Source organism: Sciurus carolinensis, chromosome 13 (genome assembly GCF_902686445.1).
Source record: "Sciurus carolinensis chromosome 13, mSciCar1.2, whole genome shotgun sequence".
Classification (NCBI taxonomy): Eukaryota; Metazoa; Chordata; class Mammalia; order Rodentia; family Sciuridae; genus Sciurus; species Sciurus carolinensis.
In genome coordinates this window covers 4665379-4691144 of record NC_062225.1, presented here as the reverse complement: position 1 = coordinate 4691144, position 25766 = coordinate 4665379, and the positions used below count along the sequence as shown (strand labels likewise).

Below are 25766 nucleotides of genomic sequence, written 5' to 3'. Positions count from 1 at the left end.
CTGAACACCTTTCCTTGCCAACCATTGGGCTCCTTTTTAATCTTCTATTTTAAAAAGTTTTCCTAGGGACTCTACCACCACTCAGTGGGAGAGTGCTTGCCTAGCCTGGGCAAGGCCCTGGGTTTGATCCTTAGCACCACAAAGAAAATACATACATTTTTTAAAAATTAACAAGTTTTTCTTATATTGAATAGAAATCTGCCTTCTGTCCTTTCTACATCTGACCCTTAATTCTGTGTTTAGCACTAGACAAACCAAATCTATATTCTCTTCCACAAAACCTTTCGTCAAACTGAATGTCCCCCTTTGGTGAATACAGGATAGAATTGGTGGAACTGCGTCGTGCTAACCAAAGGGATCATTATCTTGAACAGCTACATGACAATATGTGGATAGTTCAGGGGCTGCGTACCTCTCATGGTTTTGAACCGTGTGGTTAAAGACACTGAGAGTTGACAGATTAGTCAGGGATTTGTCAAGAGTATTAATTACAAACTTTGAAATCTTCTTCGGGGAAAGTTCATCTCAGCGCATCTTGCAAATATGATCAAAGTCTTTTCAGTACTGATTTGATGATGCTTAACCACAAGTCTAGAGAACGAAGGTCTTCATCAGAAACTACTGATGTCATAGAGCACATCTTCAGGGAAGACTTCACCCCTGCTCTTCCCCACCCTCCCCAGACGCCCTACTGTCTCCCACCCCCATTTTCTGGGCTCCCTTTTCTCTTTGAACTCCTAAAATGGCATTTTGGACTACAGCAAAAAGAAACCGTGGTCTCAACATCAGCTAGGAGTTGACCGCCACATGGGGGGGAGGGGCGATCCTATTAAGTGTTGTGTTTTAAACCAAAGAATAAGCCGGGAATACGGGAGTTAACTGTGATTGGGGGAATGAAAGAAATTTAGGACTGGCTGGAAACTTGAAAAATGGAGGAGTACAGTATGGAGCTGGTTAGGGGAAAAGGAAAGCAGTGCTTTGCCCTTGTTCAGTTTTAGAAAAACTATCTATTGTTTTTGTAGCTTGCTTCCCACCACCCCCCCCCCAACGGAAAAAAAAAATGTACTGGCACCTGAAGAATGGAAAATGAAATAAAAATCCAACCAGCGCAGCTTCTCCAAACCACTGGCCTGCATCTTTCCTTTCCTTCTGCCAGGGGTGTTTCCTCCAAGCCTGCCAGTGACTGTCAAAAACACCGAGGGTGTCCATAGGGTTCCTTGGTGTTCCCGGTTAGCTGCAGGTCGGTTTTGGCAGGTAGACCGTGAGCAAGGAGCCAGTAACTAGCCTGGGTCTGCCTGGCTCTCCGCTGAGTTTCAGGAAGCTTCCTCTGCTTCCAGCCGGGGACTGGGAAGACTGGGGCAAGTCTCTACTGGTTCACCTGTTTGGAGGTTCTTCTTGTTCAGTTGCCTCTGCGGCCAGATGGCGGCACCCCAGGCACTCCAGAGGTGGAGAGGAGGGGAAGGGAGGGGAAGGATGAGGACAGAGGGAAAGACAAAAAGAAGGGAGGCGAGGACAACGTCACCTCCGAGACCGTCGTCTCGAGTTCCCCAGCTCATTCGGAGTTAGACCTGCCTCCGGGCCCCCTTACCGAGGAAGCGCGGGCTTCTGCCGGACGAGGTGTCAGAAAGTTAGGAATTGTCTTCGATGAAAAAGGCGCCGAGGGTGTAACTTACGACCAACTCTGTGTACCCTCTTGGGTCTCTAGATTCTTAAGGGAAACCAGTTTCCGCAGTCGCTGAGTGCGCGGGTGCTTTTGGTGCGCAGAAAGTTGCTGGCGCTAGATGGCTGTGAGCGCGCCAGCGTCTGACCGGTCCCCTTTGTGTCATGTTTTGCAGCTGCTGGATTTGTGCGACTCGGTGAAGGATGATGCCCTGAGGGTGATCGCTGCCTTTAACATTCCACACGCCAACCTCCACGCCCCAATCGCCGGCATCCCAAACCCGCGCGCCACCTGGGCCTTCTACCCTGCGAGGATTCTGCCGCTGGCTGGGGAAGGGGCACGGTCCCAACGGCCCAAGTTGGGAGCCAAGCTATAACCCGCATGGACAGAAGTGTAGTGGCCGGTCCGCTGCTGCCACCAAGCTCGCTCCACTGGTGCCCGAAGCTGGGGCAGAGGCCCGGCTGGCACGTGCGGGGCCGCCGCCGCGGGGATTTTGGCCGCCGAGCAGAGGTGCGGCCGAAGCTTCCGAGGCGCGCGGCGGGCTGTTGGGGAAAGCGGGCCCAGGCGGTTGCCTGGGAAATGCACGGCTTGGTCCTTTTCCTGTAACCCCGCCTGGCCCCGCCGCGACCTCGTCTAGCTGTGGCGCCGGAGCCCCCTAGACAATCAGGGTGGGCTCCCCCGCGAGCGCACCCCACAGACGGGTGCCGCCAAAGAGCTGCTGTCAGCGGTGAGTCAGACTCCCAGTGATTTCGAAAAACTCTGGTTCTGAGTGAAAAAAAAAAAAAAAATCAAAACATAAAAATCAAACACCCTCAGGCGAAAGGAAAAAAGAAAAAGAAAAAAGCTCCATCCACTCGGAGCGCGGGCAAAGGTTCAGTCGGCAACTGATGCTTTTCCAGTGAATCAGACCCGCTGGGGCTCAGCGAGCACACGCGCGGGCAGGGAGAGCGGAGCGGAGCCCGAGTGGCGCTCTGAGCGAAGCCAGAACTTGGGCTGGTCCTCCCAGGCGGGCGGTTTCCGGACGGCAAGACAACGCGCGGAAAACATTCTCACCACGTGAAGCTGTAATCCGTTCCTCACAAGAGCACAGACGCAAAGTTTAATAAAGAATTTAGGTGCTGGCAAGGCGCATCCGCTGCCTGGTCAGGTCGCGGGAGGCGGGTCTGGGGATACAATGCAATAAATTGGTTTCGGAACTTGGGAGACCACACAGGCGGCGCCTGCGGTCCGTGGATTTCTCTTTTCCCAAATCCCCGCTGCCCGACTTCATCCTTCTTTCTCTCAATCCAAGTCATCTTCTCTCTTCCCTCCACATCTCACAACAGCGGCAGGAAGGCTCACTGCCCCGCCAGCGCCAGCCACAGCGAGGTCCTGCAGGGGTCATCCCGTACCCACCGGCACTGCCCACGCCGCCTTTCTCGGGAGCTCAAGCCCAGTTCCAGGAGGACCTCCCGACCCAACACACCAAGGCCCTGAAGGTTCGCGACCACTAGAGGCGGGGGACCTGATCCAAGCGGCCCAGTAGCGTCTGGGTCGAGCGCAAAGCAGGAACCTCCGCCTCGGGCCGGCTTCCTTGTTGAGCCCTATATATGGGTGCTTAGCTGGTTGCTTTCCCAGAAGCCTTTGTTTTTCAGTGTTCACGAGGTCGCACGAACGGGCGACGCTGGGGTGGCGGAGCTACACAAGGACAGGCAACTTCTGCGAGGTTCTTTTCCGGCGGTCTCTTGGCCCGACACCGCCAGGAGCGCAGGGCACGCCGGGGCGTGGCGGGTCTGGGGCTCTGGGCTAGAGGAGCAGGTTGTCTTGCGCGCCCCGGGGTAGGACAAGGAGTGGCCGGGGCTCGGTCGCCTCCGGCAGTTACCGACAGCCGCGGGCGGGAGTTCCTAGCCGCGGTCAGGACAGACCTCGGCCTAGGAGTCTGCCTCGCTGAGTCCACGCCCTTGCCGTTTCCCTCTTGCAGCGAAGTCACCGGGCGGGACGTGGCGCGCGTCTGCAGACCCTCTGGGATCCCGAGGTTTGCTTCATCTCGCTCAGGACTCACCGAGAACGAGACTTTAACCTGGGGCTGTGCTGTGTCACGGTGACGTTAGATCTGCCGAGGAACACAAAACCAGGACCAGGCTGGCCCCATGGCGGGACAAGGCCTCCTCGCTCTCTCCTCCACGCGGGAGGCTCCGTCCTTCTCCCCGTCCTCCGGGGTGCGGGCTAGGGAGGCCCCTGAATTGAGTTTTCTCAATCCCCACCTAGCAGGCTGCAGAATGTTCCATTTCCTGACCAACCTCCCACTCCCTCGCCGCGGTTGTCTCGAAGCTTCGGGTTGGGGAACAGAGGCAAGGGGAGCGGGCAGGAAGGCCCTGGTCACCAGCCGCGAGGGTGGACGGGGGTGCAGACCCAGAGGAGGAATGGGAGATGGAGTTTGGTCTCCTGGGGAAAGGGAAGAGTTGGAACCGCGGACTTCAAGGAGGAGGAGGATGGGGACGCGAAAGGCGGAGGTTCGGGGGATATTGCGACACCTATGCGGCCAGAACTTTGCTGTTCCGCCTGAGCCAGCTTCAGCCCGCGGAGGAACAGTTCTGGCAGGTTTCTGCGAGCCCAACAAATTTCGGGGGTCCCAACAGAGCGCATGCACCACCTTCTCTCGTATAGAGGCTGAGACTCTTCCTTATGCCTCTTTATTCTCTTAAAAGTATTTCTATTGAGTTATTTTTTTCATTTCCCTATTTTATTTACGCTGCGTACCCTCGAATCCCGCCCCGTGCCCGGGCTGCGGAGAATGCTCCTCCCGGGAGCGTTCCTTGCCCTTTTCTTAACCTTCCTACCACGGGCTGTCTCTTAAGGAGATTGAGCGCCCCAGAAACGCTGGGTACCGCCTGCGGGGTGACAGGAGGTCTCTGCTCAGAGTCCCGCGCAAGGCAGGGCGAGGTGGTGAACATCTTGTGGGTTTGGGTCCCGCCGGAAACCCCGCACTCTTGGAGAAGGCGAGCTCAAAGACCCAGCGTCCAGCCTCGCACCCGCGCGTTTTCGAGGACCAATCCAGTCCCCAGGCTGTCCAGGGCGGCTGAGAAACTGCACAGTAAGGGGCAGGGGCGCCTCCAGAGGCTTTCCATCGGCGGCTGTGGCCAGGCTGGGTTCAGAGCGTGCCCCGAGCGCCCCCTCTGTTCTGCGTGCTCGCCACAGCCGACACTGGGTGGGGGGAGTGTATGCTTCGGGGTGGGGGATGGGCGCGCCAGCAGCGCCAGCAGGCCAAGTCACTCTGGTAAACACGCCAGGGTTGGCGGCGCGCGCGGCAGGGAACCCGGCCCCGCCACCCCCGCCTTTACCTGCCCCGGCCTGCACGCGCCGGCGGCCCGGGAGCTGCGGGGGTGGGGCTTGACAGCCCCCCGCCGGGGCGGGACCTAGCGGGGGCGGGGCCCACGGTGATTGGCGCGGGCGAGGGGCCGCCAGTCTGAGCAGGGCTGCAGGGCCGCGCAGGTTTCACTTCGCTCCGCGCAGTCGCTGGGTCTCAAGCTCGTGGTATCGCTGCGCTCCGCACCGCCGCCACCGCCGCCACCGCCGCGGGATGCCTGCAGCCAGCCTGTGAGCCTTGCCCCATTGGAGTCAGAACCGCCTCGGGCAGCTCGGTTCGCGTCGCTCCCACGTCTTCCACCTCGGCACCCTTCCCTTGGCTCTTGTGCCCCCAATGTCTGACTCTGATTCTCGGACTGAGAAACGCAAGGTAAATACCTACAAATCGGCCGGGGACGGATGGAAAACAGGCGTTGGAGCCCGTGTGACTCCCTGTAGTGCCCGCTTTCCGCGCACGTGCGGGCAGACGCACGTACACATTCCGCTTTTCGCCGGGCGGGAGGCGGCGATTGGTGTGGGTCGGGTTCCTTCCCAGGCTGGGGCATTCTGGGGAAGGGTCGTCAGCGCAAAAGCTTCGGGCACTTGGCTCAAGTATGATTCGGGTCCGGATGCAGCGCGCGGGGGTTGTGAAACGTCGCAGGCCAGGTTGGAGGAGCGCGCGCTCTTGCCGCTGGCCCGGGAGCTGGAGTACCCGCTCCGTCGCACCGGGCGGAGTGCCCAGGCCGGGAAGTCTCGCCGCCGGCTCCAGCGGCCTGGAGTAGTGAGTGGGCACGCTGTTCTACAGGGTCTGGCGTATTATTTCTTGGGCGCACGGACTCTGGGGAGGGTTTGCGGAACTGCGGTGGTGATTTAACTGATGAATCCGGACTTTAACTTATTCAAGTTAGGGTTTGTGGGGCAGCTGCTGAGTTCGCCGTTTAAAGTGCCTGGGGGCCCTGCTCGGTCTACGTGCAAACTATGGACAGTGCCAGCGTGCGATCCACAGGCAGTCAGAGACCTAGGGCCTCCGTCGACCACCAGCGCCACACGGGGACGAGCCCCGGCCAGGAGAACTTGCTTGGCCCGTAAAGCTTGGCTGTCCTGGAGGCTCCCGCGAGCGGTATTCCACCCTGGCCCTTCGGCGGTGCAGGCTGGCGGCGCCGTGCCCTCGGTGATCTCTTTTCCCTGGGGCTCTGGCGTTGCTGGTGGAGGGTTCGCCGGACACCGAGGAACGGAGTGTGGATGTGCATGCTCCTGGCCCGGGGTGGTCGTTCAGATTTGGTGCGTGTCCTCGGCGCACAGGGAGACAGGTGAGGAAGTTGTTGGAGTTGGATGGCCGTGGGGCTCCTCGCCCGGGGACGGGTGGCGAGGACGGCCCTGCTTTGTCTCCAGGTGCTCGACTGCCCGGAGCAGCGGAACTTCCGAGGCGCGCGCGGTGTCGGGGCCGGGCGGGGCGGGGTGTTGGGCTGCCGGGCTGCCGCCGCGGCCGCTGGAGCGGCGCTCGGAGGCGAGTTTGTCAACAATCGCCTAGCCTTTGGCGGCTGGACCGGTGGCGCCGCCCCCGCCGCCGCCGCCCATTGGCTGCGGCGCGGAGCGACCGTGCGCGGGCCAATGGGGAGCGCGGGTACCGGCGCCAGCGGCGCCGGGAGGCCGGCGGTGCAGGCCGCGGCGGGCGCAGTGCGCGGGGGAGGAGCGGGCGGAGGCGGAGGATGTTCCCGGCGGCGGCGGCGGCCGGGGCAGCGCGGGCCGGAGGCGCAGCGCGCGAAGCCCTGGGCTGCCCGGCGGATCGCGGCGGCGGGCGGGCGCGCAGGCCTGGGCTCTGTGCGGCCCGGGGGACTCCGAACCCGAGTGCCGGGCTTTGTGTCCCGCGCTGCCTCCGCGGTGACGGTCCGGGGGCGCCGGGTCGCCGCAGGGCGCGGGTCGGCCGCCGCGGGGCGCGGGCCCGGGCGCAACGCTGGGAAGGGAAGGGGCGGACGTGAGTTCGGTGTGCTTGCCTTGGGAGGGGTGGGTCTCTGGGGAGAGGGAGCCGCTCGCCCAGAGTCGCCGAGCGTGCCGAGTTGCTTGTGGACTTCGCAGGGCTGCCGGGGGACGGCCTGGGGGTCCCCACTTGGAAGGGTGCACTTAACAACACAACTGCACCCGGGTGGAGTTCTGTCGGGTTTGGTGTGGCGCGCGGGGCCAGGAGCTAGAGGGACCGCCGCGGGGAGAGACGGAGCCCGGCCGATCCGCGCTCTGAGTTACAAACTCTATTGTGACGCACTTACTACGACTGACGGCCGCTGCCAAACCTTCCCCAGACTTGCTGCCCTCAGCATTTTCGGCAAACAATGGGGCCGGAGCAGGGAACGCGGCCAGCCGCCTGTAATCGCTGCATCTGCGCCCGCTCCTGTGCTCCAGCACCGGAGTCTGATCCCGGGAAATCAGAGCCCGCCGGGAGCTTCCGACTTGATGCAAGTCTGTCCAGAGCAAGAAGCACATGCGAGTAGGCTTCAAACAAGCCGCTTCTCTTGAAACTTGTGTGTGTGTGATGTGAGTGAGAGCACCAGCTCCACCAGTAGTTGACATCGTAGTAACAACTGTTTAGTTTGGTGGCATGTAGTTACACCCTGAGAGAAAGATCTGCATGCCTTTGTTATTTTAGGTGCATTTTTGTTTTTACTTGGGAGATTGTCAGAGAAGTAAACAACAAAATTAGTTTTAAAGTATTTGGAACTCTTAAGCATTCTTAATAAATAGGTGTAAGATTATTTACTTTTTATAATTATTTTGCTGGAGATGATCTTAGTTTTCCTTTTTATCTTTCTTGCAGAAAAAAAGACCAAATGGCAAAGCAACCTTCCGATGTAAGTTCTGAGTGTGACAGAGAAGGTGGACAATTGCAGCCTGCAGAGAGGCCTCCCCAGCTCAGGCCTGGGGCCCCTACCTCCCTTCAGACAGAGCCTCAAGGTAATCCCGAAGGCGAAGGGGACCGCTGCCCCCACGGCAGCCCTCAGGGCCCGCTGGCCCCACCGGCCAGCCCTGGCCCTTTTGCTACCAGATCCCCGCTTTTCATCTTTGTGAGAAGATCTTCCCTGCTGTCTCGATCCTCCAGTGGGTATTTCTCTTTTGACACAGACAGGAGCCCGGCACCCATGAGTTGTGACAAATCAACACAAACCCCAAGCCCTCCTTGCCAGGCCTTCAACCATTATCTGAGTGCAATGGGTAAGCAATGCCCGGGTAAGAGGCAGTGGTGTGTGGTTGTTGGGATATCTGTTTCAAGGCTGTGTAGCATTGAAAGTCCCCTTCTGGAGTCCTTCAACTGGGTTAATTGATTTTTTTTGTGGGCATGGACGGTGTATCAAGTCGTGTATCAAGCCAGCATTTTTTTTTTTAATTTGTGAAGTCTGTGGCATTGGTGAAGATCAGACATGAACCTTTAGGGCCGTAAAGCTTGAATTTCTGCTAAAACACAGTGTTTGAACCACTGAGTTTTACCTGTTCATGACTTTCTGCTTGAAAGGGACTTGGTGTCCCTTTCAAACAGTTTAATAACATAACTGAAAGTGTGAAGATTTGCAAGTCAAACATTTTCAAAAATGACATTTGGGAACCTTAACTAGTTTGTAGAAGCAGTACCAACATAGAACCATAAAGATGGTTTGTTTTATGGTCACATTTCCCCTGGGGCTGATGGCTGAGAGAGTTTGGACGTAGTACTAATGAGCTTAGGGAGTCAGACTTATGTCAGGGATTAAAAGCAGCGTTAGGGTCTGAACTAGGAGTGGCAGACACAAGCAGTCCTGTGGTCCCATCAGTGAGGGTGCCTGGCCAGTGGACAGCACTTGCCGCTTCTGCTGGGCCTGTGCCGACTGTGGCCTGGGCTCTGTGGTCTCAGAGCAGTAGGTATCCTTGTTTTGCAGTGTAGTCCTGGAATGCAGGTTTCCAGGCCCCTGATATTTAAACGTTGACAACTCACATTCTTTAAAACATTGCATAAGCCATTTTGAAACACCTGCAGGCTTGATTTGACTCTGGTTTGTGCCTGTGAGCATCCCAGTCACCCTGGTAAGGGATGAGTCTGTTGGTTCAACTGGCCGTTCTTCATTAAGGAAGTTCCTATCGTGATCATCATTCACCAAAATTAGATTTGACGTTTGTTCAGTTTGGCTTGCCTGCATAAATAAGACATAAAGAAATGGGTAATGTTATTGATTAGGAAATCTAGTATAGATTCTACAAAGATTAGGTTGTACCTACCATGCCAAAGGCTAGGTAAAAGTCATAAGATCAGACTCTCAGGTACTGTGACGCATCTTGTGTTTGTAAATATGATGCAGCACTGGGCAGGTCTGCCCCCATGTTAGAGAGATCGGAAGAACCTCAGAGGAGGGTCACTTGTCAGGGGTGGGGCACACCTGGTGCAAATGGCAAAGCACCAGCAGCACTGTGTGCTGGTTGCACAACGGCCATGTGCTGGTGCATGGTTTGTTGTGCAGGGACCTGGAAGTCCTGTTACCGCTGTTACTTTAGTACTGCTAGCACTCTGCTCCTGGGTTCATGTCAGCAGTTCCTGGAACTTTGGAACTGTTCTACCCACAAACTACTCCAGTGTGTATATGAACCTCCAACCTCCTAACGGACTTAGGGCTTTGAGGTGTGTTTGAAACCTGTGTATTTTAAGGACCCTCTGTAAGCTATCATTGTTTCACACTGCAGGCCTTTGTAGCAGAGTCTGCAGGTGTTGGCTTAAGGCATGGCAATAGTTTCTCCTTCCTTGTTAACTCGGAAGAGTGCTAGTTAGCTGGATGAATTAACATATTTTTTAATGTGAAGATAGACATGAATGCTCTTTTTTTTTGTGACATATACTATTAACAAGCTAATTATAACATAAGCACCATTATTTGAGATAATTTATGAAGAGCTTTAAAGACCACAATCCAAATTATTAAGCAGAGTCAATGGCTTTATCTGTGAAGTAAAGAAACGGATCCCAAGGTTTTATTTTATACTATGAACTACATTCCAGTAGATTGGTGTAAGACCTGAGTGTTTAGTGTGGAGGAGGAGGAGTAAATGGTAAGTCGTAAGGAATTTGTGTGAAGTTATAGTACCAAGGTAAGTTTTCAGCATTTACGTTTTGGGAGATTTGTTGTGGGAGAGAATGAGTCAGTGTGAAGAGAGGCAGAAATTACTGGTGGGAAGCGAGGATTTAGCCAGATGTGCATTTATGAAATTGAAGAATTAATTTTTGAAGTCTGTGACTGCACCACCTCTTTTTCCTGGCCATCCCCAGAGTCTGAACTGGGTTGCTGAAGGCCACTTTGACTGTCAGGGATTAAAAGCAGTGTTAGGGTCTGAATTAGGAGTGGCAATGTGGTTCTCTTGTATTTTTGGCTGTGTTTAGTATTCCTTACTCCACCATCTCCATTAAGATCTTCAATGACTCTTGTGATAATTTTATTGAAAAATCTGTTTTTCATAAGGAAGTCTTGATGATAGATTTGAGCTGGAACACCAGTGTGAGATTGCGGAGAAGTTCAGTTTAGCCAGGGCTGCTCCAGCCACAAAGTAGTTTTCTGCTTAGTGCCTGGAGGTAGAGAATAGTGTTCTTGAGGTTTTGAACTTGCATCTTTGATCTAATGAGAAAGTGAAAGATTACTGGGGATTCATAGCAGTTAGGTGTTCTTCCTACAAACATCTTCACGTTTTCCTCCACATTTCTGATTTTTCTGAAGATGGGTTGGGAGAACATTGTTTTTATCCCGAGGAGACACACTTTTTACACTTTCACTCGGTTTTTGCCTCTGTATGTACCCTCAGGTGGGGTTAACGTGACAGATGTTCTCTTAGTGGATAACGGATAGTTTTCATAAAAATCATCCATGCCTGTACCTTTTGGAGTGGTTTTTATGCCACATGCAATTTTCATGCAAATTATGTAGACTGTCCTGTACAAATTCTTAACTGTGAAGTCAGTGCAGTTGGAAATAAGAGTTGAGGTGTGGCTATCAATAACTGCCCCATGTTGTGTTAGTAATTGTTAGTAAATGTCTTCAACTTCATACTTGTTCCTAGTATGTCAGAATTCACAGGGAGAAGTTACTGACTTTCTGAACCCTTTGTACCCCTCAGCATACGGTGGGCTGCTACCCGTTACCTCTTGCAGCTGGTAATCATCTGACCCCTCCTCTAGATTGGGAGCTTTCTGTGGGAGGCATGATGTCTGCAGGTCCAAATGAGTGGAAGTCCCAGGAGTTACTCAGAGTTAGCTGAGCTCAGCCTGTTTCTTCGGAGTTCTGCTCTGTTTTGTTTTTGCTGTGCTAAGGATCAAGCCCAGAGCATGCGCTCTACCACTAAGTACACGTACCTAACTAACCTAGCTTTGCCGTTCCATGGAGTTTTAAACTGAGAACAAGTAAGATTTTTTTTTTTAAAAGACAGGTAGGTAAGATAAAGATCTGCCCCTTCCCACCCACCATGTTTGGTTAGTTCCCAGGATCCAGCTGTAAAGTTGGTCCTATAGGGCGACAGGTGAAGTCCAGCTCAGCACTGCCCAGGAGGGAAGCTGCCTGTGTATTGAGCGCTTGACCAGGACCGGTCAGAATCAAGATGTCCTGTTAGTATCGATGCACACTGGATTTTGAAGGTTTGCTCCATAATAAAGAATATAAAATGCCAGTTATTTTCGTATGGAGTACTTCTCAATAATATTTTGAATTTATGGGTTAAATAAAATACAATTTTTATGGTACTAAAAAAAAAACTAACAAAATATTTACCATCTTAACTGTTTTGAGGAAAGGTGTGTAGTTCAGTAATGTCGAAGAGCATTCACGTTGTTGTACAGCGAGTCTCCAGAAGGTTTCCATCTTTTAAAACTGAAGCTTCAGGGAAACAAATCCCTGTTTCCCTACCCCCAGCCCTGGGCAAATCATTCAGCTCTCCACCTACAATTTTGACGACTTCTTAGGTGGACTTATGACAGGCCTTCTGTGACTGACTTAATGCACCTAGCTTAATGTCATCCCTACTGGAACACATATCCCTCCTTTCCTAGGCTGAGTAAAATTCCAGTGCAAAACCACACCCACATTTTGTTTATCCATTCAGAAGCCAGTAGACACAAGGGTTGCTTCTGCCTTTTGGCCACTGTTGAGTGTGCTACTGTGAACATGGATATGCTAAATCTTTTCAGGATACTGCTTTGAGTTCTTTTGAATGTGTACCCAGAAGTGGGATTGCTGGATCATAAGGTAATTAAGGCAGAATTGCCATGGAGTCTTGTAATCCTGGGATGGATATGTCTCTCCAAGTATAGAAGACCAAATTTAGGTCTTCTTAGATGTATTGCATTGTTGTCTTGTAGTTTTCAGCATATAGAACTGGTACATTTGTTTAGATGTATCCCTAAATATTTCATTTTTGGGGGGAGCAGTTCCATTAATTTTAGTTTTCACATATTCACCTTCAATATAGTAAGATGAAGTTAATTTTTGTATTGATCTTATCTCTTATGACCTTTCTTAAACTCATTAATTCTAGAAGCTTCTTTGTTGATTTCTTAATATTGGTGTATATAGTCATAAAATCTGAAAATAGGGACAGTTTTGGGTTTGTTTCTCCCCTTTCTTTGCTCATTTTTTTCTTTTTCTTGCTCTATTGCATTGGCTAGAACTTCCACTACTTATGTTGAATAGGAGTAAGAATGGGCATCCTTCTCTTGTTCTCAGTCTTGGGGAAATTCTTTGTCTTTAATTATTAAATACATCAGATATTTTGTAGATATTATTTTAAATGATGGGAAACTTACCTTTATTCTTCTATTGTTGAGTTTTTATCACAACTGAAGTGTGTGTTACATTTTATAAAATATTCTGTAGCACTGTTATGATCAGATGATTTTATTTATGTTTAGTGTATTGAAGTGGTGCATTACAATGATTTTTGGTGCCTGGGATAAATCCTACTTGGGCAGGGCACACAGTTCTTTTCACACACTGCTGGATTGAATTTGCTGGTATTTGGTTGAGAATTTTTACACCTCAATTCTTGAGGTCTCTTTTGTTCTGTCTGGTTTTGATGTGAGGACCTTCACAGTAAGTTTGGAAAGTGTTCCCTTCTCTTCTGTTTTCCAGAAGAGATGGTATAAAGCTAGTATTAATCCTTTAAATGTTTTGTAGAATCTAATGGAATCATGTAGGCTGGAGGTTTCTTTGGGGGCACTTTTAGATGACAGATTTTCTTTCTTGGTGTTTGTAGTACTGTTCAGGTTGTTTCTTCTTGGTTTCAGTTTTGATAGTGTGTGGGTTTTGAGGAATTGGTCCATTTCTTCTAAGGTGTTGAGTTTATGAGTGTAAACGTATTTATAGTATTCCTTGTCACTCTTTGAAATGGATTCAGGATCTATTGTACCGCTTCTCTTTGCTGGTGTTGGTAATTTGTATCTTTATCTCTGTCAGTCTTAGAAGTCTATCTCTTTCTAGAGGTTGTGGCTCAGTGGTACAGCACTTACCTAGCACGTATGAGGCATGAGGTTCGATCCTCAGCACCACATAAAAACAAATAAAATAAAGGTTTTGTGTTCATCTACAACTAAAAAAAAAAAAATTTTTTTTTAAAAGTCTATCTCTTTTTTTATTTTTCAAATCAGCCTTTTGTTACTGCTTTTTCTCTCTTTTCCTGTTTTCAGGTTCATTGCTTGTTTCCATCTTCATTTGTTTTTCTGGTTTCTTGACAGGGACTTGGGATGGTGTTTTGAGACCTCTTCACTTCTGATAGAAGCACTATGCTGGAACTTTCCTTCGCCTGTGCTTGAGCCACGTCCCACCTGTTTTGTTTGGCGTATTGAATTTTCGTTTTCATTGGGCCGTGCGATTGCTTCCTTGGCGATGTCGAGTTGCGGGCTATTTAGAAGTGTGCTGCTTCCTTCCTGTTACCTTTCTGTTACTGTTCTCTTTGATTCCGTTGTGGTCAGCTGCATGGCTTCCGTCCTCGAACCCTGGTTGGGTTGTCTCTCGGGGTAGGGGTGGTTTGTTGGGGGATTTGCTCTGGGTGCGTGAAAACCCTCCGGCCTGCTGCAGGGAGTGCGCATGATCCATGTCAGTCGGGTCTCGCTGGTCGATGTGGTGTTGGGGTCTCTGGTCCTGCTTTTCCCGTCCAGTGGTTCTGTGGATTGTTGAGGATGACCGAGAGTTTGGTGTTGAAGTCCCCAGCTGTAGTGGTCGACATGTCCTCCTTTCAGGTCCATCAGGGCTTGCTGTCTGTGTCTTACGGTGCTGCTCGGTGTTGACCGCGCCCTTTACTGTTGCTGCCAAGTCTGCCTAGTCTGGTACTCAACGGGTCTGCCTTGATATTCTGCTTTTTAAGAGATTAATGTATTAGCATTTGCACAGTATAATTTTTTTTTATCCTTTCACATTTATCCTACATACGTTGTACTTGAAGTACGTTTTTATATATATTTGTTCAGGTAAAATTGTTAAATCTGACTTTTTAAAATGGTGCATTTAAACATTTGTATTTAAGGTGATTACATACATCTGCCACTTCATTACTTCTTTTCTGTTTCCTCTGCTTCTTTTATTTTCTTAAACCTTACTATGGACTATTTAAAGATCTTTTTTTTTGTTAAGTTGCCATTATGATATATGTTCATGGTGGTTTTTGGTTGTTTACTCTATTGCTCTGTCTGGTTTCGTTGGTGCCATTCTTGGTCGCAGTGTGCACATCACGAATCTCCAGTATCTGTGTTGTCTGGTTTCGTTGGTGCCATTCTTGGTCGCAGTGTGCACACCACGAATCTCCAGTATCTGTGTGGTGACTTCAGCTGCAGCGCAGAGCTTCCTTTCCTTTAGGTCCTTTACCTGCCCCGCTGTGCAGATAATGTTGTCTGAGTTCCCCTGAACACATGGAGCACTGCACAGTGGGTGTTATGATTTTTGCTTCAGCCATTAAATAATTTAAGAAACTTACAAGCAGGAGAGAGTTTATAATCTTTACTCCTATTTTTTTCTCTTTCCAGTCTTCTTTCCTTTCTGAAGTTCTGAACCTTCAGTTATTATTTCCTTTCTGTTTCAGGAACTCCAATGATAAGGCTGCTTGCAGCAAATTCTCAGAGTTCCCCTGCTCCTGAGAATAGCTTTACTTCCCCTTCGTTCTGGACATTTTCTCTTGGGATCGGGTTTGCAGTTGGCAGTTTCCTCTCAGTACCTGAAGTGCCACTTCCTGCTGTTCTCTGGTTTTGCGTGGGAGATCTGCCGCCCTTCCAGTGGGTGGCCTCCCATGAGTTATGTGCTATTTCTGCCTGGCTGCCTTAAAGGTTTTTCTTTATCTTTTGTCTTTCCAAAGTTTTATTATCCTTGCCATCCTTAGTTTTTAACCTCTCAGCGGGTTGCTCAGCTTCTTGTTAAATCTGCAGTGTTAGGTTCTGTGCCAGGGTGGGGAAGTTTTCAGCTGTTATATCTTTGAATATTTCTTTGTTCCCCCCCTTTCTCATGGAACTCTGATAGCAGTGTTAGTACTTTTGTTGATCATTTCTTTTCCATCTATTTTCTCTGTTCTCAGATTGAGTAAATTCTATTGATTTGGCCTCCTGTTCATGGATTCTAGAGTCCTTTCCACTGTACTATTGAGCCTGGCCAATGAGTTGGTTAAATCATGTTTAACTGTTTATTTTAATTCTAAGGTTTCTTTCTGCCTCTGCCAAGTGACGAGGGGTTCAGATTCCTCCTTGGCTCTGCTGTGGCTTTCCTGGCATAAGCCAGGTGCGATTCGCATTGCTTATCATGTCCAGGTTGGGTGGGTGAGCTGGGCTCCCCCAGCCTCTGCTGACTGCCAGGGAGACAGTGGAGGGCAGCCTCAGTCCTCCTTGGTTTCCCTCTGCTCCTTGCCACCTGCCTCTGGCCTCCTGCTCCTAGCCCTGCCTCCGGCCACCTGCTTCTCCCTCCTTGTGAGGGTGGGGTGTTCCTCATGCCAGGTGGGGGAGGAGGCTCAGTGTCTGCAGGGTGCCCTCTGGATCCCGAGGCTGGGGTGGGGGTGGCGGGCCCACTGCCCACCATGCAGCATGTGTAGTGTGGTGCCCCTCCTTCCTGCTCAGGGGGTGGAGGCCTGGCTTGCGACCTCCACTGGTGCTGCCCTGGCAGGGGAACTGGAGCGTCCACTGCCTCCACAGGCTGGGGATGGAGAATAGCTAGCCACGCGGTTGCACTGCTACTCTGGCAGGGCGGCAGGGTCACCAGGTCCTCTCTTGCCCAGCAGTGACTGGGCGTTGCTCTGCAGGGCACCCGCTTCCCCAGCCTGGGGTGAGCGGGGCAGCACTCACCGTGGGAGTGTGGGGTGGGGTGCCCCGGCTGCTGGCCATCGCCCTTCCCTGGCCCTTGGCAGGGGGGATGGGCTTTCCTGGGAGCGTCTCCCCCTGTGCCATCGGGCAGTCCCGTCTGGCTCAGTGGAAGGTTGCGAGGCCCGGCCGTCCACGGTCCGCGTCCTCCTCCTTCCCCTGTGGATTTCTCTTGTGCAGCTGGGGGCTTTGAGTGGTGAGAGGGAGGACGGGGGTGGGGGCTCCAGCTCCGAGCGGACTAGAACTCTGCATCTTCCTGAAGTGCTCGTGGCCGCGCTGGCCGGGGTCCACTCAGCCTGCCCGTGGACGACGACTCTGGACCAGAGGCTTATAAGCAGCCAAACCTATTTCTCCCGGTTCGGAGGCTGGGAGTCCAAGATGAGAGTAGATTTGACGCCTGGTGAGGGTCCCTCTTCCCGGTTCATGGACGGAGCCTTCAGGCTGTGTCCCCATATGCAGAGGAAAGTGCGAGGGTCTCCGGGGTCTCTTGTCAGGGCACTCTGCACTGTGAGGGCCCCATCTTCACCCTGGGGGTTGGGGGACTCCAACATGCAGACAGTAGAGACTTGGGTGTAGAGTCACCTCTTCTGCCCTTGTTTTCTCTCTCCCTTGGACAAGAGAGACTTTAACATCGGAAAGCGATCTAGCTGCTGCTTCCAGATGATCACCAGCGTCTGTCGTCACCTGCTGTGTGACGCGGGGCGGGTCCGCAGGGTGTGCTCTGCTGCTTTCAGCCTTCCTCCTGAGCCCGGGCGCCCGGGTCTTTTTGTGGGCCTCGGGGGTTCCACTTAAGAGAGCCCCGAGTTCTGCAGGAGCAGGAGGCCCTTGGTCTGTGGGAACCGTGGGCAGTTGCTGCTGGGCTGGGCAGCGCCGCGCCTTGCCACCTGACCTGCTGTGAAGTGGGAGGTCGCAGGCCTTGCCCGGTGCCTGGCCTCCTCCACCCAGGTCTGTGGCCATCCTACCCGTGCTGGCACAGGGCTTCCGGTTGGTTACCTCTGCCAGCCCCGGCACCACCTCCCAGGCCAGGATCAGGTCGTCTTCGTTCCTCGTTTTTGGGCCAGCCTGGGCCTCCTGGCCTTCCCAGGTCATGACACTCCCAGCCTGTTCCTCGTCCTGTGGTACTGGTTCTTGGTCAGTGGCCAGGGTCTGTGCTGGGGGTCGTGACCCTAAGCCTCTTTCCTTCTCTCTTCAAGTGCCACCACTGTTGACACAGACCAGTGTCCCCCCAGACTGCGTCCCACCCTGGGTGACTGCCCTCCCCACACGCTCAGACTCCCTCAGGCACAGAGGAAGGACCCCACACTCTCTTTCAGGAAATGCAGTGGCACACCTTTAATCCCAGTGATTTGGGAGGCCGAGCAGGAGAATGACAAGTTCAAGGCCAGCCTCCTCAACTTAGCAAGACCCTGTCTCCGAGTAAAAGTTAAAGGGCCTGGGGCTGGGGCTCAGTGTTTAAGCGCTGCTGGGTTTGGTCCCCAGTACCACCAACAGAGGAAGGAAAGAAGCCATGCTGAAAGGCTGCGGAGGGGCCTCACAGAAGGCCGGGCACAAGGCCCTCACGGCCTCACGGGAGGGAGACGGACTCCTCTGCCTCCCTGTGACAGACCGAGGCTCCCACGGTGCTGAAGAGAAGAAAGGCACAGGGAAGTGCTCCTGGCTCCGCGTTAAGTTGGAAGAGATGACAGGCGGTTGGCGCCGGCCTGGCTTGGTGTTGGAGAGGTCCGCGTGTGATGCAGGGGAGGAAATACGGGTGGTGTGCTGGGGCCCCGGGGTCCTTGCCATGCCCCTGTGTCATGACGAGCACTTACCATCAGATGGAACGCAGGACGTGACACCAGGGCAGCCCGCTGGGCATGCCGGCTCCTGGTTGCTTTCCTTGTACTGGTGAAGATTCCGTCTAGGTGACATCAGGCTCCTGACCTGTCCCCGGAACTGCTCCAGATGGACGCGAGTCCCCTCGTTTACTCCTTGTGAGGTCTGCCTTTTCATTTTAGCAAAGCGGAACGTCCCGTGTCAGGGGGACCACCCTGGCCACCCTCCCCCTGCATCTCAGTGGGGTCCCAGCGGTCCTGGGGGCTGTCGGTCTGAGCTGCTCTTTCCTCGCCTGTCACATGAGGACCCTAGTGCTCATCTTGAGGGCTGGTGGACAGCGGTGTCTGGCAGAAGCCCTGTAGTAGTTTGTCCCTGCTTCTTAGAGAGCTGTCCCAAGCGTGGTGGGTCACAGGCGTGGCTGTTCTGTAGGGTTCTCAGCTGTTCTCTGGAGAGCTGTCCAGTCAGGACTATGAGGAGCTCACAGGGCAGTGCGTGCATCTGGAAGTGCCGCCATATCCCATATCACTGTGGTCCCAGAGCAGATCTCTTGTAGGAACCAGGCTGGGGCGGTGGGCGGGAGGTCTGAACCCCCTAACCTGTTGGTGAACTCGGACCTCACCCCGAGAACCTTGGTTTCATTGGCATGTCATTGGGCTGTGGAGAGGCACCAGGAAGCCGCCCGCCAGTCCCTGCCTGAACTGGGGTGGGCCTGGACCCCACTGGGGACGGCTCCAGCCGAGAGTTCCGAAACGGTTTGTGGAGAGAGACGTGCTGAGGTGCGAGGCAGAGAGAGAACTTTCCCCCGTCGTTCCGAGTTCTAAGGGGCCGCTGGTTGTTCATTGGGTTAGCCATGCCCAGTGCCTGGGCAGAATAAGAGTTATTAAACAGCTTCCCTCTTTTTCCCCCAAGATAACTTAAACTCCTTTACTGAGGAAGTAATAGTAGCAGTCATCGGTCACCTAAATTTGGGCGATTACGTCTGAGCAGAGACAGCACCTACCTGGTGGCAGCCTCCCTGGTTTAAGGGTCCACCTGGAATGAGTTGGTGACCCTGGTGTGGTGGGGCCTCACTCACGGTGTTCAGCTCCGCCCCGGACCAGCCCCGTGGCCTGCAGTGGGGCCGGGCTCGTTGGATGGAGGGTGAGGGGCCGGCTCCATGGCCTACAGTGGGGCTGGTCTCGTTGGACAGAGGCTGAGGAAAGTCCTGAGAAAGGGCTGCTGGTGGCACAGCTTCCTCCTCACTTCCTGCCTCGCCCTGGACCAGGAGGCAGGAGCACGGGCCACGCACCTGAGCTTGCAGAGGGCACTGGCCTCTTGAAGGCCCTCTCTCTGCAGGCTCAGGAGTGGGCATCTGACTGCGTTTCAGAGCAAGGAAACACCCCAGAGCCTGGAGGTGCGTCTCAGCCAAGTCCAGTCTTAGAGCCGTCCTTGAGCTGGGCCTCTGGCACGGGTGCCCTGCCCTGGCAGCCCGGGATGCCTGGTTCACCCGGCTTTGCTGCGGTTCCTTGGTGGTGGAGATGGGTTTGAAGCTGATGTTTAAAGCAGTAAGATGGCATTTCAGCCCAGGAGCGATGGAGTGTCGAATTGAAACAGGTCTAACGTAATGATCCTCAGCTCTTCAGTAGCCTTGGGCCCTTTCTTCTTCCTCCCCAAAGTGTGTTATATTCCGGCCGGAGTGTGCTTCCCCTTCCAGTTCCTGAAACATTTGATTATCAGCAACTGGTGGAATACTTAATGAGCAGCCTGGACTTGTCTGAAGAAGGAAGCATCTGTTTTTCTAACCAGCATGTGTATGTGAAGGTGTGGGGGTGAAGCACGCGGGTGGCCTTCCTGCGCGATCAGTGGTGGTGCTGGAGAAAGAACCTAGAGGTTTCTTGGGCCTGGAGGTGGAGCCCAGGTGCTTGCCCCGTGCACAGGCCCTGGGTTTGGTCCTCAGCGCTGCAAAAAAGCAGTGAAAGGTGGTTTCTTTTCTTGTCGATTCATCCGTTTCTCGATTCCTCGAGAAATTTCCAAACACAGACGTCTAGAAATGAATTCTGGATGGATGACACTCTAGATCCGGACAGAACTTAGACCTTAGTTTTACTTATCCTTGAGCATGAATTCAGCTCAGCTAGTCACGGCAAATTACCAGCCTCAGAGAAAGGTCGGCACATAACAGGTGCAAAGCGTTGGTCCGTCTAAAGAGAACCAAAGGATATTTCGCCCATGAAGGCCCACGTTTTCGATCCCGTGAATATTTCAGTGAAATTGACACAGGTGCATTAAATAGGTTGGAAACCACAATCTGGAGCTGATGTGTTATTAATTCTGTGGTTATTTCTTATTATGTAATTGTGTGTGATCACACACTTAACGCTGCAAGTGTTGGAGGTGTCCCTTGCCTGATGGAGGGACAAGAGGGCTGTGCTGGTTGCCCTAGGCCTGTGTGCTCTCTCTCAGGCCTGTGCGGTTCCCAGCCCAGGTCACCTTTGTGTTCTTTCCTGCCGATGGTATGGTAGGAAGTGTTTGGGTGGAAGGTTCTAGTAGGTGAAAGTCCCTCCACCTGCCTGGGAGCCGTAGTCCTCCCTGAAGTGTGAGGAGGGTGTTGGAGACTGTTGAGTAGTGGGGAGTGGGCTTGCGTTGAGGGGGAGCAGCCCCAGGCCCCTGTGTGTCACAGCGGTGTCTAAGAAGGGGTGGCCCAGTCGCTTTCCCTAGACTGAACGCAGGAGGCACCAAGGCCGGCCAGCTGCGTGTCTGCCTGGGGGGCCAGGGCACCAGGGCAGAGGAGGGGGAGGTGGGCTCCTGACGGGTGGCGGTGACGGGAGGGACCCCTGAGCACCGAGGTCGCATATCTCCCACTCATGCCTGTGCTCATGCTGACTCTTCTTTTTCTTTAATGACAAGAAGTCCTTGGCACAGCCTGACATCCTGCGGACCAGGCTGGGGCTGGCCTGCTCACGGGAGCCGGTGGCGACTCGGGCCGCGCTGGCTGGTGCAGCAAGACCGTGGCTCCCCATTCTGGTGGGCCAGCCCCGCGTGCCTCCCAGGCCCTGCTCACAAACCAGTCCCTCATCTCACTTTTAAGCATGTTTGTGTCATTGTTGGAAGGTCTCTTCTGTTGTCAAGGAGCATGTGTTAGCCTGTGTCCCTGGAGGTGGGACGTCACCTGTACTGGATGTTGGAAGGTCTCTTCTGTTGTCAAGGAGCATGTGTTAGCCTGTGTCCCTGGAGGTGGGACGTCACCTGTCCTGGATGTTGGAAGGTCTCTTCTGTTGTCAAGGAGCATGTGTTAGCCTGTGTCCCTGGAGGTGGGACGTCACCTGTCCTGGATGTTGGAAGGTCTCTTCTGTTGTCAAGGTGCATGTGTTAGCCTGTGTCCCTGGAGGTGGGACGTCACCTGTCCTGGATGTGCTCTTAGAAGGGGCCCCGGAGGCCGGAGCTGTCAGTTCCACTGGGACCGACGTGTGTCGTGGACAAACGTGGAAGCCGTCAACCATCCAAACACAGTGGGCGTCTTTGTGACGTGCAGCGTTGGGAGTCTGGTCCCCTGCGGGGAAGGGGAGGGAGAGGCAGTCGCCATCTCCGAATGGTTTCTGCGGCGCCACCCTCAGGTCTGTCCCCATGGTGTGTGGCTGATGGCCACTTGCCTGGGTGGAATGGGTACTTCCTTCATATGAGGCCATTATAAATTCTGACCTGTGACTGCAGTTGATGGACTTTTCCCTGTGTGCCTGTGAACAGCCGTGTGGGCAGCTTTTGAGAATCTGTTTTTGCTTTTGACCCACGTCTTGGTTTTTGCCATCCCTGGGATGAAGACCCAGTCATGTGAAAACCGTCTGAATGTAGTAGAAGAGGCGTTGTCTGTCACCTTTTGGTCGCTGCCGGCGTGAAATCTTGTCGAGAGGCCACGCTTACCTCTGGAGACAGGCATATTCCTGCTCATGGTTTCAATCCTCGTCCCCGCTCCCTGGAGGTCTGGTCTTTGGCTAGAAGCAATGTGTGGTCACTGAAAGGTGGTGACTCTCCACACCCGCTTCCTGAGGACTCACCGTGGTGAGTCAGCGTGCATACGGGTGTGCGAGTCGAGTCCTCTCTGGAGTCTCCGCAGCTGCTCTTCTCAGGGTCTGGTTTTGGCGGAGTGCATGATGAAGGACGTGGTCTAGGTGGGAGCTCTCTGCTGTGACAGCAGAGGGGACCTGGGGCTCACGTCTGTGCAGAAGCAAGTTCAGGCCGCGCTTCCTTTGTACTTAGTTGGCAGGTCGCCGTCGCTTTTCCGAGTAAGATCACATCCTCTTAATCTGAGTGTCGTCAGAGGCTGAAGACATGGAGTGGGTGTCCAGAGGCGGGGAGCGTGCTGGCCCTGCCCCGTCCAGGCCCAACGCAGAACACCAGCTCTGGGCTGCTGCGGGCAGCGATGGCCGAGCGCATGGGGGCGGTGGGGCACAGTGGTGACGGGCTTCCTGGGCACCCGGAAGGAGCTGGTTCAGCGCAGGCTGGGGGCTCGTGGCCGCAGCTGTTGATAGGAGGGCTGATGGCGAGAGGGCTCGTGGACTGTCTCGTGCCTGGGGCAGGACCACGATTGATCGGCTTGGCTTCCGGGCGCACTTCGATCCCTGTGGTAGTGCAGCGTCCTCCAGGGAGGACTGCAGCCCTGGGAAGGAGGCGCCTGGCCCTGCACGTGGGCGCGAGGCTGGGAGACCCAGCCTCCATGGCAGAGGCTGCCCACAGGGCTCCCCGTGGTGCCAGGTGCATTATCAGCTGTCACAAGTTGAGCAGGGACGTCCTTGGAGGCAGGATGTGGGCGTGCTCCTGCCACGCCCTGGGCTTCCAGTAGACGCATCTGTGTGTTGGGGCAGCTCGGGCGGCCAGCCAGCCAGGCCTCCTGTGTGGATGCGGAATGGATGGAAGCACGGCCCGCGTCAGGTGCCCCTGGAGGCCGCTGCGGGCGGGCAGGAGAAGCCCCTTGAGTGGTTTCCAGACGGCCCCCTCGAGAGCCAGGGTGACTGGCACTTCCCACAGTCACACTGGGAGTCGCTGCAAGGGGAGCACCTGCCGAGTCCTAGCTCCTGGCCGCCCAGCGGTCGCCCTCCGGCTGGCCCGGTGCACCCTGACTGTGGCATCCTGTCCTGGCAGCTGGTGTTGAAGTAGCCAGCCAGGCTTGGCACAGGTGCGCACCAGGAGAGGGCGGGCAGAGGGAGCTCTGGTCCTGGTCCCACGCGCGCTTTCTTCTTTGTGACAGCTTGCCTTTCATCCTGTGGCCCGGGGGGGGGGGGGTGTCATCAAGAAATGAAGAGCCGCGAGCGGGAAGTGGACCGGTGGGTGTTGGAGACACTGGTCTGGCCTGGTGATCCTGAGAGCCACAGCAGTGGCAGGTTTCAGACAGGAGGTCCTGGCATTAACGTGGGCAGCTGGCCAGTGCCTGTGGCTGACAGGGAGAGGGACAAGACGGCCGTGGGAGAGCCAGAGGACTTGCCAGGCCACTGCAGCAGCCTGGCCGCTTGCTTCCTTCCTCCGTGCGCGGTGGACAGCTCTGAGCCAGGAAGGCGTTTCTGGAGACACTCAAACAGCCCTGAGTGAAGCAAACGTCCAGAAGGTTGAGCTTCAGAGGCCCTCCTGCAGGCCGCGCCTCCTCCGAGGAGCGTTGCGTCTCCCAGGGTACAGAGCTGGTGGGAGTCCTGTGTCTCAGGTCCCCTGTGGCCGAGTGCTTCACTCAGAACCCCTGGGCAGTAGAGATGGATGCCGAGCTGTCTGGAAGCAGGGCCTTTCTTCTCCAGCCCAGGGCCCAGGGTGGGCACCTGTCTGGCCGAGTGTGATCTCTGTTTAAAATAAATGCCTGTTTCTTCAGTCGTGCGTTTCGTGTCTGGACACCAAGAAACCCTTTCTCAGTTCCGAGTGGACTGTTAATCCAGAGCTTGAGTCTCGTTGGCCGGATCTGACCGCAGACGGCCTCTGAATTTCATCTGGTTCCACCGCTCTGGAACCTCCAGCAGCCTGGATGGACCCTGGAGGGTGGCCTTTGCCAGCCCTGCTCCAGACCGTCTGCACCGTGGATGTGCCTGGCATGCACGCCTGTCCTCGGTGCCCTTCCCAGCACACGTGCGTCGGAGCCGCCGGGTTGGGAAAGCGTGGCAGTGAGCAGCAGAGGTGACTTCAGCTCCTTTGAACACCTGCCGTCCGTCCAGTGTGGAAGAAGCTGTGGGACGTTCTGGAGAAATTGGCGCCACAGCGCGTCGGATGTTGAATCGACAGTCTCGGTTTTCTGTTTTCCTGCCCGGCTGGCCGCGCGGCAGAAAGTCCTTTCCAGCCTGATTTCACTGTCAGCCACTTAACCACGATATTAATTTCTTCAATTGCTGAGCTTTTAAGATCTTGAATTATGTTACGAGCTTGAAAACAGCTCTGTGGCTGAACCCCGACGGTCCAGAGTAGGTGTGTCTTTGGTGACCACGCCCTCTGGCATTGGAAGGGCCCTGCCCTCGCCTGCCCTCGCCTGCCCGGCCAGCGTCGGAAGTGGATCCATGACGCCTCACGCTGTTTCACCGTGGGAAATGCTGCTACCAGAGTTTTCTGAATTTCAGGAAAAAAATTATTTCCAGTTGAGATGGAAATTCAGCTGACCTGACACTCGCCAAAGCCACCTGAGTCCCACGCTTTGCATTCCAATGGTGGCTGCAGTCACACCTCAGGAGAGGGAACCCGGGGCTGGAAGTGCCCTTGGGCCCAGGCCGGGGCTGAGGCCCCACGCTTGGGCTGCGGGTTGCGGTGCTGGAGCCCCGTGTTTTGTTGTGGTTTTGTTTTCGAGTCTTAGCACCAGGGTTATGGGACCTGGAGGTGAGAAGGCGCCTCGGCAGATCTCCCCTTGAAGATTGCGTGAACGTGCACAGTTACCTTCTGCGAGCTTCCTACTTAGTGACAAGGGCTTTGGTTTCAGAGAAAGGGCCATTTTTTGAACCAGGAATCCCTATTGGTGGTTCTCGGGTACCTTGCAGATAGCAAGAGGACATACTTGAGGTTGATTTTTACATTTCTCATGGACGGACATTGTCTTCATCAGAGGCCAGCCGAGTGTCAAGCCCTAGCAGTGGGGCCCAGGGATGTGTTTCCCAGCGTGCTGTGCTCTGACCCCCACGGCGCACCTTTGGAAGACCCTTTGGCCGCGGGGTTTCTGTGCCTCTGTGGTGGCCCCGGCTCTGGGGACCATGGGACAGAACCGAGCCAAGCAGTGTTGAAGGGAATAAAAACGCTGGCCTTGGCTCCGAAGGGCCAGCAGGCTGGCAGTGGTCAGCAAGACCCATCCTCTTGCTCTGGTCTGTTCTCATGTGACCAAACATGGTGGTCACTGACACACCAGCGATGTCTGAGTGTGGGGAGGGCTTCCCTCCCCAAAGGAGATATTCCGTCCCTTGAGAAATAACCTCTGAAGGTGCTTTGAGTGGCGCGTTGTGAGCAGGTTAGAGTCGTGGGTAGGATGCCTTGAACAAACCCAGAGTTGTCTTACAGGTGTCCTTGTCACCAGCCCACCCCCGAGATCCCCCGGCCAGGTTGCCTCAGGATGTGGCCTTCGTGATTTTAGGTTCAAGAGAGTCAGGAAATAAGAACCGTATTTGCTTCTCAGAAAGCAGACTGCGGGGGATAGAGCGCGGGCTCGGGGCTCTCAGGGCCGCGGGC

General features: G+C 54.2%; 2 protein-coding genes across 10 annotated transcripts in view; both read left to right on the top strand.

The window, feature by feature from the left end:
* Acoxl (acyl-CoA oxidase like) overlaps positions 1 to 2387 on the top strand; it is a 296158-nt gene extending 293771 nt beyond the window's left edge. Inside the window, 1 exon segment of the mRNA XM_047522545.1 lies at positions 1836 to 2387. Coding sequence (XP_047378501.1) covers positions 1836 to 2036 — 201 coding nt within the window. The 3' untranslated portion in view covers positions 2037 to 2387.
* Positions 2388 to 5119: 2732 nt separating this feature from the next.
* The window catches only part of Bcl2l11 (BCL2 like 11), a 34795-nt gene continuing 14148 nt past the window's right edge, over positions 5120 to 25766 (top strand). For 3 of the 9 annotated variants that reach the window (XM_047523302.1, XM_047523306.1, XM_047523309.1), the window contains exons 1-3: positions 6694 to 6959; positions 7794 to 7930; positions 8099 to 8188. In XM_047523302.1, the coding sequence (XP_047379258.1) occupies positions 6694 to 6959; positions 7794 to 7930; positions 8099 to 8188 (493 nt within the window). Of the gene's footprint in view, positions 5376 to 6205; positions 6295 to 6693; positions 6960 to 7793; positions 8189 to 25766 lie in introns of those variants that run through there. The other 6 variants (XM_047523303.1, XM_047523307.1, XM_047523310.1 and 3 more) reach the window with 3 other exon arrangements.